This window comes from Camelina sativa, chromosome 9 (assembly GCF_030686135.1).
Source record: "Camelina sativa cultivar CO46 ecotype springtype chromosome 9, ASM3068613v1".
Classification (NCBI taxonomy): Eukaryota; Viridiplantae; Streptophyta; class Magnoliopsida; order Brassicales; family Brassicaceae; genus Camelina; species Camelina sativa.
Window position 1 is genome coordinate 9,883,179 of NC_141888.1, and position 15,434 is coordinate 9,898,612.

Here is a 15,434-nt window from a genome sequence, read left to right on the forward strand (position 1 = left end):
GGGGTTGCGTCGACCGACGCATGATATGCATCGACCAATGCAAGGTTCACCTGCATCAATCGATACTCCCATTGCATCGATCGATACTCCCATTGCATCGACCGACACATGCTCGACATAGCACGAAAACCCTAGGTTTTACACGCTATCCTCGCACTTGCATCGACCGACGCACAAAGTGCATCGACCGATGCACATGCCGAGCATCGTTTTCCTCGAAGTTTCTTGCCGGATCTTCGTTCCTACAACCACAAAAAATCGATCCCAAGCCACAAGAAAACTTCCTAACGTCCCAAATAACATTCTAACAAGCCTAGCAACACATAACAAGCAAATCAGAGAGATCTCCAGCTTAGATAAGCCATGTACATACACTTACCTTTGCCAAGAGGATTCTGAACCTCAAACAAGCAAGAAAACACTTCTAGGAAGCTCCTACAACGATCCCAGCTACAGATCTCTACAGGAAACAGCTTCCAATCTCCCAACTCCTCAAGAACGCTCAAGAACACTTAAGAACACATTTTCTCTCTTTTGTTTCTCTCAAAAGCGGCTAAACACGACTAATGAGACAAAAACTCAAGTTCAGGGTTTTCCCAAAAGACCGTCACGAAGACCACTGATCCCGAAGGACTGTCACAAAGATCACTTGTCCCGAAGGACCGTACGAAGACCAGTTGTCCCCCGAAGGACCGTCACGAAGACCACTCATCCCAAAGGATCACCTAAACAGACACATTAGCTAAACAGCCCGCCACAAAGGCCACACAATTGGCTAAACAGCCCGCCACAATGGCCACACAATTGGCTAAACAACCCGCCACAAAGGCCACACAATGTTTCAAAAGACCGCCACACACGGTACAATGACTCAAAAGTCCTCCACACACGGCACAATGACTCAAAAGTCCGCCAATAAGGCCACACAAGCCCCTCCAAGGCTCACAACCACTAAAAATGGACAAATTCTAACTCACATAAAACTTTCCATTTTTATAACTTTCCACTTTTAGAAACTTTTCACTTTTAGAAACTTCTATTTCAGGAAACTTTCCCTCAAACACCACCTCACGGAAATTTCGTACCCCGAACACCACCTCATCTTGTTACTTAGTCGCACAACCAACCACCCCTAAGCGACCAAGTAAACAAGTGAGATGGGCTGCAATACTCCATTCCCACTCCAACCACAGATTATAGATGGGACCAGGCTAGACAAGCTCAAGTCGTGGCTTGCTTCTCATACCACTTCTTAAACCTTGCCTTCATCCTCGCCTCTGGCTCCCAAATCGTGCAGATCAATTGGTGACTCCTTGTCCTGTGGGAAGGTTGTTAAAGGGTGGGGACCAGGGTCCGAGAAACGCATGGCGCACCAATAACCTACTGGTTGATTTGGATGAATAGTTCTTTTCCACGGTGAGGGGTTAGGATCGATGCCCTGAAGGTCTAGCATGGGGTCCATGGGGGCGGCTAGCGGGGGGGATAGTAGGATCCACGGGACGGGTTTTTACACTTTCCATCCTATAAATACTCATTTTTTTCATTCTCTCATTCTCTTTCACTTTATCTTAAATCTATATATACATTTTTGAAATACATTTTGGGTTCTACCCTTTTATTTCTATTTATTTATAAAATTGATCTCCAAAAAATTACACAAAATCACCATAATTTAAATATGGCTAGTCAAAATAGATTCCTAAAATAATATGTCTATAAAATCGCATTTATGATCATGTCGAGATGTTTTCCAAAAAAAAATGATCATATCGAGATTTTGGTAATTTGATATTGATTATACAGTATACAGTTAAGCATGAAACAATTTGTATAGTTAACATTACTCTTAGTTAATTTCGCAAACCTTATTTGGTAAACGTTTCTTTGATTATAATAATAACTATATACCGAATCTCAACTATTGCTAATGATTAAGGAATCTATACTAATATTTTTGCAGCAGTTTTTGCTCAAAAATAAATTTTAGAAAGTTTATACATTTAATGCATTGACTTTAATATTAGTTACCAAAACTTCAAAATTAATTATAGGTAATATTTAAAAAAATAAGAAAATTTTTCTACCTCATTCAAACATAAATATATGATTCCTTTCATTTTTTTATTTGAATTATCTTGAATTATTCTATAATACATTTAGTTAACAAAAATTGTGATTTTTTCCTGCATATGATGTAATACAAAATTTTAAAAACAGACATATATTACTCAATAGATGAATAAAAAAATAAGGGTACAATATCCCAAATCGTTTAAAAAATTTGGCAATGGTTCAGAGTCATACTATAAAAGAGACCAAAATGATTCTGAATACAAATGAGTAGAAATCTTGATTTATCAGGCATTCAAACTTTAAAACTTTTATTTGGTTTATTCCGGTTCTTTATTTTAAAGATTTTTAAAAGGTTAAATATGAAAAATATTTAAAACTTTTAAAAAGTTAAATATGATAATTATTATACCGTAGATACACAATAAATATTAAAAATTAAGATGATATAGCATGAGTTAAAATATCTCGGGACGGGGTTATATAGCAGGACGGATTTTAAAGATATTTATATAAATTAAAAAATATCTTTAATTCGGTGTTATGGGGATAAAACATCATTTCATTATTTTGTTAACACTATCGGTATCAGAGAATAGACATATCTAATTAAATTAAATAAATCAATATTATGTAAAAAATAAATTTTATTTAACAATTATTATATAATTATAACATATTTAACCAACAAATACAACTTATAATTTAAATATTTTAGTTATAAATAATTTTGTCCGTGGTGTACCGCGGGTCCTAATCTAGTTAGTAATACACTAGGTACTAAGCCGCGGTAAACTGTGGGCAGAACTTTTTTATATGTAAATTTGTAATCACTAATTTTGTTATTATGTTATTTATAATTATTCTTGTGATTATAAATTCTGTTTGCTTATATAATAATTTTTTTAATTTAAAAATGTTTAATGTTTATTGAAAACCTTTGTCAATAAAACATTGGGGCTGTAACAATAAATAAATTTGTTTAAACCTTTGTGGTTAGGATCGTATTCTAGTGATAATGTGTAGAGTAGTTTTTTAAAAGATACGGTATTTGTTTTGTTTTATGAGTATATTCGTATTTTTAGTGATGAGAATATTATGAGTATAATCTTATTTTCAGTTAAGGAAATAATCGATGTATCTTATGAGTTTTTTTTTGTTAGAAGGATAAAGATTTAGTAAATAGATTTGATACCATTATACAAAATCTAAGCTGTTAGTGAAACTGTCTTATTTATTATTTCAGCAATGCATTTAATTTAAATTGATTGAGTATCCACGTAACCCGCGATTTTATCTGATTTAAAATAAGATAATTAGATGATTAATTATTAATTATCTTTAATACCCTCAACGAATTTAGTCTTTATTTAACAATTTCTAATGGCATTTAAATGTAAATTTTTACACTTTTTAAGGTTAGTTTATTTTTTGTACTTCTCAATTAATATAGTAGGATATAGACGGCAATGTAGGAGTATATTCCTTATCTCGATTCTAAATCATAATTGTATTTTCCAAGATATTAAGCTTGCGCACCAATTTTTACAAGATTTGCTATCAAACCTAATTCTATCCTTAATAAGTCACTCTATAAATAACCTTAAGACCAAAATTATACCAACTCATAAGAAACTTGTAACATCTGCGAACTGAAATCCCGGTTTAGGAATTGCATCGGTCGATGCACTATGTGCATCGATCGATGCAAGGTTGGTTTTTCTGCGGACGAGTTAAGTTAAACGCTGTGTTTTGGGTTTGGAAAACCTTTAACTTGATTTTTGTCTCATTCGACGTGTTTTGGCCGTTTTTGAGAAAAAGAAAGAGAGAGAGAGTTTTGTGAGTGTTCTTGAGCTTTCTAGAGGATTTTGGGAGATTGGAAGCTGTTCCTGTAGAGATCTGTAACAGGGATCGTTGTAGGAGCTTCCTAGGAGCGTTGTTTTGCTTATTTAAGGTTCAGAATCTTCTTGGCAAAGGTAAGTGCATGACCATGGCTTATCTAAGCTAGAGGTCTCTCTGATTTGCTTGTTATGTGTTGTTAGGCTCGTTAGATCGATATTTGGGACATTAGGAAGCTTTCTTGTGGCTTGGAATCAAGTTTTGTGGTTGTAGGAAAGAAGATCCGGTGAGAAGCTTCGGGGAAACACGATGCTCGGCATTGCATCGGTAGATGCACTTTGTGCGTCGGTCGATACAAGTGCGAGGACGGCGTGTAAAACCTAGGGTTTTCGTGCTATGTCGAGTATGCGTCGGTCGATGCAATGGGAGCATCAGTCGATGCAAGTTAACCTTGCATCGGTCGATGCATATCTTGCATCGGTCGATGCATGCTTGGTGTCGGTCGATGCAGTGTCCTGGTTTGTTATTGTTGATTGTTGATTGTTGGTTGATGGTTAGAGATGTCTCTATTGCTTGTCTGTATAGCCCAGTAGATGGGAGGATTGCCTTACTGAGTGTTTATAAAATACTCATGCATTGCAACTTGTGTTTGTGGTGCAGGTAAAGGCAAATTGTGATCCGTGGAATCAAGGCAATGAAGAGGAGGATGTTCTAGTGGTTCGCTTGGTTGTTTGGCTTCTGTTAGGTTGCTAGAGTTGAGTCCTAGAATGTTGTTTAGGATTGCTGGTTCTCTGGTTTATGTTGTTTGGATCATTAGTTTATGATTGGAATTAATACCGGTTATTATTTTATTGGTTATTGGATTATTGGATATTTATTGGTATTGTTATTTCCGTTGTTGTTTCTGATTGTGGTTAGGTGGCTAGTGGGTATGAGACCACTAGTTGTAGTTTATTATTATTGTTATTATTATTTATATATTTATTATTTATTATTAAAAAAACGGGTTGGGTCGTTTCACATATCAATTGATGACAGCTTGTCCTATGGGAAGGTTGTTAAAGGGTGGGGACCAGGGTTCAAGGAACACCTGACGCACCAATAACCTACTGGTGGATTTGGATGAATAGTTTCTTTCCACAATGAGAGTTTAGGATCGATGCCCTGCAGAGCCAACTTGGAGTCCGTTGGAGCGGCTAACAGTGGGATAGTGGGGTCCGCGGGATGGGTTGTCACAAAACTTTACCTTTCAAACAAACCTTGTACCTTCAATGGACAAATCGTTTTACTCTATATTATTTTGTCTGCAATTTAGATCATTGCTACTTTTTACACTAAACTCATTATTAACTCTTTTTTTTTTTTTTTTCCTATTTTACATTAGCTGAAGAAAGGTACGTGAGACAAAGGTTAATATTAAACAAACAATTTTTTTAAGGTACGTTGACTTTTGAACACATAAGTTTCTTTTATGGTATGTTGACTTTTTATTTTTTACCAACACAAGTCCCTTGCATGATTGTACTCTAAATTGGTTTGATGTTTTCTTTGTAGGTAAGTGAAAAAAAAAAGGGAAAGAGACAAAGAAGAGATAAAATGTAAATATTGTGTTTAACCTTTTTAGTTTTGCTTATACTGTATAAATTTTAATTTTCAATCTTAATCCTAGAAAATTATACAAAAATAAATAAGTGACATATGGTAAATCGACCAAAATTCATAAATTATTATGAATTATTTGCTCTTTTCCTTTTAAAACTAAGAAACATTTTTTTGTTTTATTTAAGAAACAAAAATAATATCAGCTTTAAGTATCTATATTAACATTTTTGAAATACATTTGGTATTTTTTTTGTTCAAACATGAAATTCATTAGAAACCGGGTTAAATCGGACTTGGTACAAAGTTTGATAACACACGCTTTGCCAGAGCATCTGCTTCTCGATTACAATTCATGGAAATAAAAGAAAACCTAATAGACTAGAAAGTAGAAGATAGTTAAGGATATCAAAGATGATCCCATGGAGTTCCTTAGGCAGAGTCTCCAAATTTATGGCTTCAATTAATTGCTTGCAGTCTGAAGCGACTGAGAGTTTGAGAAAGCCCAGAGATGTTGCATCCTGGAGTGCTTGGAGCATCGCTATCGCTTCCGCAACGAGTGGCGATCGGGCGAAGCTGCTTTGTCCCGATCCAGTACAGTGTTGACCAATGAAGTTGTTGCTGAAGATCCATCCACATCCCGCTTGCTTGTCTCCTTACTCCAAGCAGCATCCACTTGGTATACCACTACATCTCTTCCCATAGATTGAGGGGTTTCTCTAATTACCCGTGGTGTTGGTGTTTTTGGTGCTTCTTGGGCTTCACACCACTCTCTCCCCATCTTAATTGCATAAGTAAAGGTCTCCATCGGGGAGTATGATATATTCCTGAATCTTTTGTGATTTCGTGTGATCCATAGTGACCACAAAATCCACGGGTACAAGGGTCCTGTGCCTAAGCCACAGGGGGAAGGCAGGTCCAAGGCTTAGCAGCTTAAGCGTTCTTAAGCTTTGTATGGTACTGAGATCCGGTTGGGGTTGGAACCGGGCCATTCTCCAAATCTGCTGGGCGAAATGACACTTGATGAATAGGTGGTCACTTGATTCCGGTTCGTCGCAGAGGGGGCAGATGGTATCAACCCTTATATTTCGTTTCCTCAGATTCTCCCCCGTAGGTAAGGCTCCTTTCATTGCTTTCCATAAGAGTAGTTTATTCTTTGGAGATGTTTGAAGGTTCCAAATTTCACTTAACCAATTGAAATCTCTGACTGCAGGTGGGGGTAGAGAGTTGTGTGGATTTTCTCTCTTGATACTCTCAAAATAACCTGACTTGGAAGAATAAACACCATTCTTTGTTGGTAGCCATACAAAGGTATCTTCTGCCCCTTTAACACTCACTTTAATTTCCAGTATATCTTGTTCCAATCCTGGTAGCAGACGTTTGATTTTGTCTCTGTCCCAGTCTTTTGTGGTTGGTGAGATCAAGGTCGCTACAGTATCGTCTCGGGTGCTTTCAGTTGGCGGTCCCATTGGGGTCAAAGGGGAATCCAAATAGATCCAGGGCTTGCTCCAAATTGAGGTTTGACTACCAGATCCAATTACTTTTTCTAGCTGCTTTTTAGAAGCTCTTTGCCAATGCAAATACCCCTCCATCCATGGGAGGTATTAAGTCGAGGTGAGCTGCTTAGGAAAGGTTTTGAATGGCAATACCTGCCTAGAAGGATACGGGACATCAGGCAGTTTGGTGAAGTAAGTAGCCTCCAGCTTAATTTTGCTAGTAATGCATCATTGTAGCTTTCAATATCCCTAAGCCTAAGCCTCCTTCACCTTTTGTTCTGGTTAGAGTATCCCACGATATCCAACACATTATTTGCTTCTCTGGTGATGAGTCCCACCAGAATCTTGTTAACACCACTTGGATGAGTTTACAAAGGGAACCCAGTAACTTAAAGCGAGACATGGTGTAGGTTGGCATTGCAGCCAGGACAGATTTTAGCATCACCATCTTCCCTGGAGAGGATAGGAATTTTGAAGAACAGCTACGTGCTTTTTGTCTGATTTTATCCACAATACTAGTGAATAAATCCTTCTTCTTTCTTTCAAACAGTTCTAGGAGTCCCAAGTATTTTCCTTTTCCCCCCTCTTTATGTATCTTCAGTTGGGCTTTGATTTGCTCCTTGATGACTTTGCTTGTTTTTGCCGAGAAAGTAATGGCTGATTTATGAGGATTGATCATCTGACCACATGCCTCTTCATATTTCTTGAGGATTTCTAGCAGATTGGCGCATTCTTCTTTGTCTGCCTTGCAGAAGAACATGGTATCATCAACGAACAAGAGGTAGTTTAGCCAAGGGCTGTTTTTCCCAAGATTGATTCCTTCCATCTTCCCTTCTACCTGAGCTTTGTTGCATAGACCCGAGTGGACTTTGCTACATAGGATAAAGATAAAGGGTGATAAATGGTCTCCTTGCCTAATTCCACGCTATGGTAGGACTTGTCCTTGAGCTGTTCCATTCACCAGGTAAGAGTAAGATACTGTTGTTAGACATTGCATAATCCAATTAATCCAGATCTGATGGAACCCCATTCTCTCCATCACCATTTTAATGAAATCCCATTCCACTCTGTCATAGGCTTTGCTCATATCTGTCTTAACTGCCATGTAACACCTTTTCTTTGCTTTTGAAGTATGTAGGTAATGCAGTGCTTCATGTGTAATCAAGACGTTATCAGCAATGAATCTTTGGGGAACGAAAGCGGATTGGTTCTCTAACACAAGTGAGTGAAGATGTGGTATTAATATCTTGGTAAGCATTTTGGAGATGATTTTATAATACACTGGACAAAGGGCAATCGGTCTATAATCCTTCATGGTTTGGGGGCTCTTAATTTTTGGGATCAGTCTGACATGGGTGGTATTGATTTTTTCAGGTAGGCTTCCTGAGGAGAAGAATTCTTGTATCTCAGATACAATTTGTGATTCCACTGTTTTCCAATTGGATTGGAAAAAGCTAGCCAAGAATCCATCTGGTCCCGGGGCTTTGTTAGCATGGATGGAGAAACAAGCGTTCTGAATTTCCTTCTTAGGTTGTTTTGCAATCAGTTGGGAGTTCATAGCTTCAGTAACACAAGGTTGGATTGCCTCATCAATAACATGGCTTCTATCTCCTGGTTTGATAGTGAACAGGGTTTGCTAGTAATATGTGATTGCTTTCACTATCTTTTTTTTCCTCATAAAAGACTTCACCATTTTTGTTCTCTAAAACCGAAAATTTATTAATAGTTGTCCTTCCTTTGGTAACCGCATGGAAGAAGCCACTATTCTTATCGCCCAGGTTGAGCCACAATTGTCTACCTGCTCTGTTTCCAGAACTCTTCCTCCTCATTGTAGGCCTTTTGAAAATCACCAGTGATAGAGGCAGTGAGGACAGTTGTGCTATCTGGGTCGCTCATGACCTTCTCTAGGTTCTCCTTACACATGTTTATTTTTGCTTGGCTATTCATGTGTTTTTGTCTGCTCCATTTGATAATTGGCATCTTTGCATCTTCCAAGCTTAAGATCGAATTTTTCCTTTATTGTAGGTTTCCAGGTCTGGAACACCAGTTGTTTGATCTCCGGGTTCTTCCTCAATCGACGATCATATCTAAAGAGGCATTTCCTCTTTTTCTTCTTCAGGTCAAAATAGGTGATGACAGGTTTGTGGTCCGATGCTTCGAATTTGAGATATTCACTTCGTCCAGTGGGGTGAGCAAGAGCCCATTCAGAGTTTGACATAGCTCTGTCTAGTCTGCATAAAACTAGGTGTTCATGTCGTTCTCCCCTCCACGACAGGAAGTTACCCGAGTGTCTAAGATCATACAAATCACATTCAGACATGAATGTACGCAGGTCTATAAACGAGCCTTCTGGTCTTGTTGGGCCACCAGATTTCTCATATGAGACAATTATTTCGTTAAACTTCCCTGTTAGGATCCATGGTTCCTTCCACTCTTTTCCCACATTGGCTAGCTGATCCCAAATCTCTTTGCGTTTTGTTTTCTCAGGGTCGACATGTACAAAGGTAGCAAAGAAGGATCTTCTTTCAGCCTCGATCTGGATATCAATGAAGTTGTGGCACATATAGGACTTGTATTTTTATATCCGGTTTCCATAGGAGTTCGAGACCTTCACTTCCAGGGCTTAGTGGAGGTATTAGTTTAAGATCCGTGAAACCAAGGTCTTGTACAGTCTGGAGGACAATAGAATCCTGGTTCTTTGTCTCTTTGAGGAACATGATAGATGGAGATATAGCCCTGTTGATCTCATTTAAACGCCGGACTGTCATGGGGTTCCCCATCCCACAACAGTTCCAGTTGAGAAATCTTAAGGAAGAGGGGGAGGGGGATTGTGAAAATCTCCTTTCTTCTTTACAATTCTCGGAATTATGGTGTTTATGGGTGGGTTTGTTGGGACAGAAGGGCCTGCATCCGCTATGTAGGTTCCTCCTTGGACTCCTTTGTTCTGATTTAGTGTGGGAAGAGAAACTTCTTTAATCTGATCGGCTTTGTTTGAGCCAGTTCTTCTCTTAGGCGAGTTCTGGACCAACGTTAGATTACGCTTACAACTTTTTGTTCCTGCAAGTCTAAGGGGGCTTATGTTATCAGCCTTTTTGAGTGGGGGGCGACCTCGCTTCTTTCTTGGATCATTTGCCGTTAAAAGTGAGGTTGTTTGCATAGCTTCTGATGGTTGTAGCTCTTCAGTCGGGCCTAGGTCCTTGGGGGGAACAGTAGGTGAAGTTCTTTCTACTTGTTCTGCTATTTGTTCAGCTGTCTGAATTATATTAGCCACTGTTTCAGCCATTAAGCCTTTTGCTTCTCCTTGTAGGACTCTCTGTTTCTGAGCAAGACTTTCAGTTGGGTCCGCGCAAGAGGTGTATTGAATAGTAACTTCCCGCAGTTCCCTCATAACTTCCTCATTGGTGGGAATGGATAGTGGTAGGGGTAGCATTCTTTCTTGGTTTGAGGTTCTTTCCAGAGGTGGTCTTCTTTCTCTTGAGGTTTCAGAAGATTCTGACCAGAGTAGTTCTCTTGGTGTAGTTTTTTCCCTCCACTGGAGTTTTAAGGTTTGAGGACCGTCGTAATGTCTATTCCGGTGACTTGATGAATCTCGTCGGTAGGGTCCATAGGACCTTGGAGGGGATCTGGTAGGTATTGCTCCTTTGCGGTTATACGTCTTTGCTGAGTACTGTCTTTTTTCTCTACCATCTCTATCCTCTCTCGGTCTTTTTCCTAGAGTATGCCCCTCCTGATTACTTGGTCTGGAATAGATAGGTTTTGGGGAGTAGTGATGTTATCTACTTGTCCTACTGGTAAGACTTGTGGTTCTTCCTTCTTTGGGAAGATCTCTTAGATTAAGGCCCAGTCTATCCATGGACGGGACTCTGAAGTTATCCTTCGGTGTATAGTAGTCTCTTGAGATAGGTTTTTGCTGTACGGATCTTGGTGGTTGAGATGTAATCCTATCAGGATTCTGATGTTGTAGGCCTGGGCACGGCTTCTCCTCATGAGTAAGGGGGGGTTATTGGTTTGGGATTTAAGGAGAATTTTAATGACTTTAAAAGTTATGTAAAATATGTTGTTATTCAATCAAGATTTTTCAAGACTCTTTTAAAATTTTGTGTTATTAGTTGTGGATTTGTAAAAAGTTATCCAAAATCTTCATAAATCTAGTGTTATTGGATTAAGAGTTTGATCAAGTCATTAAAAGTTTTATGTTATTCAAACAAAACAAAAGAATCGTGGATTGTTGATGAATTCAACTATTATGTTATTGGTTTAGGATTCTATATTATTTTCTTCATAAAAAAATCATGTAAACACTGGCATCAAATAGAGAGATTGTGAGAATCATAGTCCATGACTTTTTGGGAAGCAGATAAGAAGATCCACGTTTGCAAATTCCCAATCATCTTCTATCATATCTCCACCCATCTCAACCAAACTCATATACCCAGCAAAAAAAATAGACAGAGTTACGTTTCACAACTCCGGTCACCAGAAAAATCTCCTACCATGTGCATGTGAAATAGAGAGAGGATCATGTGTAATAGAGAGCAGAGACGAGAAGAGAGCAATGAACAAAATACACAAAACAAAAACTTCTGAAATAGAGAGTGGAACATGTGCATCCTCATGAGACAGAGAGGTCAATGTATATAATATTCATCTCTCTCTATATCTCTTTCTTCTATGTGTGTGTGCAAGTTTGTTTACGTCACGCCGATCATGATATCTCCCTTTTTTGTATCATCACTTACGTAAGAACAAGTGGGAAACAGAGCAAAACCTCCCACCATCTCCTCCTCCCAATCTCTTTCTCTCTTTGTCTTTATTTATTTTTTACTTTCATTTTTTGACAAAAGAGTTGATTAATCAAGAGAATATTGTGCAATATATTTTGAGAAAGTTTGCAAGATTTTATAAAAGATTTTACAAGATTAGGAAAAACAAATCTGTCAGATTTTAAAGAACTTCCAAACAATCTCTTAAAATCCTTCATTTTAAAGTCATTAAAATTCTCTTTAAATCTCAAACCAATACCACCCCCTAAGTCTGTAACAATAGTTACAGTGATTCTTCAAATTTTTATACTCCTGATGAACTACTACTTCACTTCCATTTGAGAATTCGATTACTTTGTCTTTTGTCCGGTGTTGGAGGCCATCCAGAAAGATCTTTACTTTGGCATAGGAATAGGTAATATCGAAATCCAGGAATTCACCTAGCTCATCTCCAATGGTTTGGAGCATCTCGGTCTTCCAGAAATGTTTTGGTAAACCTTGAACTTCTACCCAAAAAGGTATCATAGAGGGGAAGGTTTCTAAGATGACTGGTTCCCATTTATGCAGGATGATTATCCATTGTCGAAAGGGTACGGTCTGTTATCCAAGACTTTATGGAGGTCCTCCTCATATTCAAACTTAAACTGGAAACATCCTCTGCCCAGGTCCGCCCCCGTGGCTTTACGTTTAAGGGTCCATCGGTTTGCAAGGAAAGGAAACAAGGCGTAGATTCTTTGGATCGAAGGGTTTGTTAGGCGTCCCATGAGGGTGGGCAAGTCTTCCTCAATTGGATCTGAGTTATCCATCTCTGGCGCTTAGATTCTTTTCTTGGGAGGGGGAGAATAACCTCTTTCTAAACCTTTCCTTTTTGCAGGTAAGAAAGGCACTTTTCCATGGTTAGGTTTACTGGGGAAACTATGTAGTAGCAGAACAGTCTTTGAGGGTGGAAGCAGTGAGGGTAGGTTTTGCAAGGGTTTACAAGCTTAAAAGTATTGAGAAAGAGAACGTCGAGGGTGATCGGTCTAGTCCGTACAACTGTCTGTACGATTATGAGTTGGACCGTCCGTACAAGTCCATGAGCCCGATCACCAAGACTTGAATAAGAGGCCAAGTGTCTCCTCTACAAAGGCCCATGAGAAGAGAAGGATCAAGAAGACATCTTGTAGCCGTTGGAGTCACATGTTTCCTTAAGGGAAACCCCGAGATGTCACTATCACCATAGGGAATCGTCCCCTCTCTCTCTTTGTGTCATTATCAAGCTTGTAAAGGGTGTAGCCCTAGTATCATTTTCTATTTAAGGCTTCTAGCCGACATTGTAAAATAACTATTCTAATAGAATCTCTTTTCTTCATTCACTTTGTCCAACCTTATATCTTCCCTATTCTCTCTCAACGATTTACTCTTACCATACTAAACTCACAATTCTTCACTCTTGTTCCGCTTAAACTAACATGGTATCAGAGCAAGTTTTTCGATTCACCACTCTCTAAAATCACTCTCTCCTTACTCTGTTCCTTTACTCTCTAGAAAACTATATTCTCTGTCTCGCCAGGGAAGCCGCAAAGCCGATAGTTACTCGGGTGGTCCTCAAAGGCGCTAACTATCTCTCGTGGAAAAGAACAACGAAGACCGCTATTAGTGGCCGGGGACTCTGGATTCATGTTGAAACAAACCAACTCCCTAAGAAAGCCAACAAAGAATACGGCAAAGAAGAAAAGGAAGAAGACAAGGAGGCTGAGCTCGAAAAGGAAATCAAATGGTTCCAAGAAGATCAGACCGTGCTTGCTATCCTCCAAAACTCGCTAGACGCGCCCATCTTAGAAGCCTACTTGTATTGTGAGACGGCGAAGGAACTATGGGACACGCTAGCTAATGTGTACAGGAATGTTACAAACCTAACCCGTGTGTTTGAAGTTAAAATGGCTATTAACAGTCTTCATCAAGAAGACTTGGAGTTTACCAAGCACTTTGGGAAGTTTCGGTCCTTATGGGCCGAACTCGAGATGCTCAGGCCGAGTACCATCGATCCGGCAATTCTGAACGAAAGGAAGGAGCAAGACAAATTCCTTGGCTTGCTTCTCACCCTCAACCCTGCTTTTAACGATCTCATTAAGCACATACTCCGCGGTGACAAGCTTCCCACTCTCGATGACGTATGTGCTCAAGTTCAAAAAGAACAAGGGTCCCTCGGTCTCTTTAGTGGAAAGGGTGAGCTGATTACCGCTAACAAGGGAGTATACAGACCAGATGAGAGGAAGACTGTGGTATGTGACCACTGTAAGAAGAAAGGTCACGTGAAGGACAAGTGTTGGATCCTTCACCCACATCTCAAGCCGGCTAAGTTTAAGGCGAACATATTGCATGAAGGTACAAGTGGTCAAGCACCCGGAACGGTGAACCAGGGAGAGACGATGGCTATCACGCATCCTACGGAGACTTTATGAGGATGTCGGACTTGGAGGCTCTCATTAAGTCCATTGTTGCACTCAAAGATTCCGGTACCACCTTCTTTGCTTCTAAACCTAGTAAAATGCTTGTCATTGACTCGGGGGCTTCTCACCATATGATTAGCAACTGAGTCTATTAGACAATATTCAACCGGCTCTAGGTAATGTTGTTATTGCTAATGGAGATAGAATTCCTGTGAAAGGGGTTGGTAACTTGAAATTGTTTGAACAAAACTCTAAAGCGTTTTACATGCCAACCTTTACCTCTAATCTCCTATCGGTAAAGAAAGCAACTATGATTTGAATTGCTATACTGTTTTTGGTCCTAATAGCGTTCATTTTCAGGATATTAAGACCGGAAAGATACTTGGGGAAGGGAATGGAACCGGAGATCTTTATGTCTTAGAGAATACTTCACAAAGTCCCTCTAATTCAATCTCTTTTACCTCTTGTCTCTCGTCTAATAATAATAATGCACTGTGGCATGCTAGACTAGGCCATCCCCACTCTCGTGCCCTTGAGTTGTTCTTGCCTAATGTTTCTTTTAATTGTTCTAGTTGTGAGTCGTGTATTCTTGGAAAACATTGTAGAACTGTGTTTCCTAAATCCTCTACTATTTATGAAAACTGTTTTGACTTAGTTCATTCGGATGTTTGGACATCACCATGCTTGTCTAGAGATAACAACAAATATTTTGTGACATTTATTGATGAGAAGTCAAAATATACTTGGTTAACGTTGTTGCCCTCTAAAGATCGCGTGTATGATGCATTCATAAATTTCCAAACTTATGTTACTAATCATTTTAATGCCAAGATCAAAGTACTTAGGTTCTATAATGGAGGAGAATACACAAGTCAGAAGCTCAAAGAACATTTATCTAGGCACGGCATTCTTCAACAAACGAGCTATCCATACACTCCTTAACAAAACGGTGTGGCGGAAAGGAAGAATAGGCATCTTATGGAAGTGGCTAGGTTGATGATGTTCCATATGAATGTACCAAAGAGGTTTTGGGGAGACGCGGTCATGACAGCCTGCTACCTTATCAATAAGACGCCAACAAAAATCCTAAGCGACTAAACTCCATTTGAAGTTCTTACTAAGACTAAACCTTCATTAGACCATTTACGAGTATTTGGCTGTGTGTGTTTTGTCTTAATTCCAGGAGAACAGAGGAGCAAACTCGATGCAAAGAGTACCAAGAGTGTGTTTATTGG

At 39.0% G+C, this 15,434-nt stretch overlaps 1 protein-coding gene across 1 annotated transcript; it reads right to left on the reverse strand.

The window, feature by feature from the left end:
* Positions 1–7,221: 7,221 nt before the first annotated feature.
* On the reverse strand, positions 7,222–8,927 carry LOC147937998 (uncharacterized). The gene is made up of 2 exons (XM_087465420.1): positions 8,803–8,927; positions 7,222–7,876 (listed from the first exon to the last, which is right to left on the reverse strand). The coding sequence occupies exons 1-2, from the start codon at positions 8,925–8,927 to the stop codon at positions 7,222–7,224; spliced, it is 780 nt and encodes a 259-aa protein (XP_087321546.1).
* Between the last annotated feature and the right edge of the window lie 6,507 nt (positions 8,928–15,434).

Bases quoted from the DNA above. Each gene is read 5' to 3' on its own strand.
- LOC147937998 (XM_087465420.1), bottom strand. From the start codon at position 8,927: ATGTGTAAGGAGAACCTAGAGAAGGTCATGAGCGACCCAGATAGCACA. The intron at 7,877-8,802 runs GTAGACAATTGT...TATCCTATGTAG, and splicing joins GAGTTCTGGAAACAGAGCAG to CAAAGTCCACTCGGGTCTAT.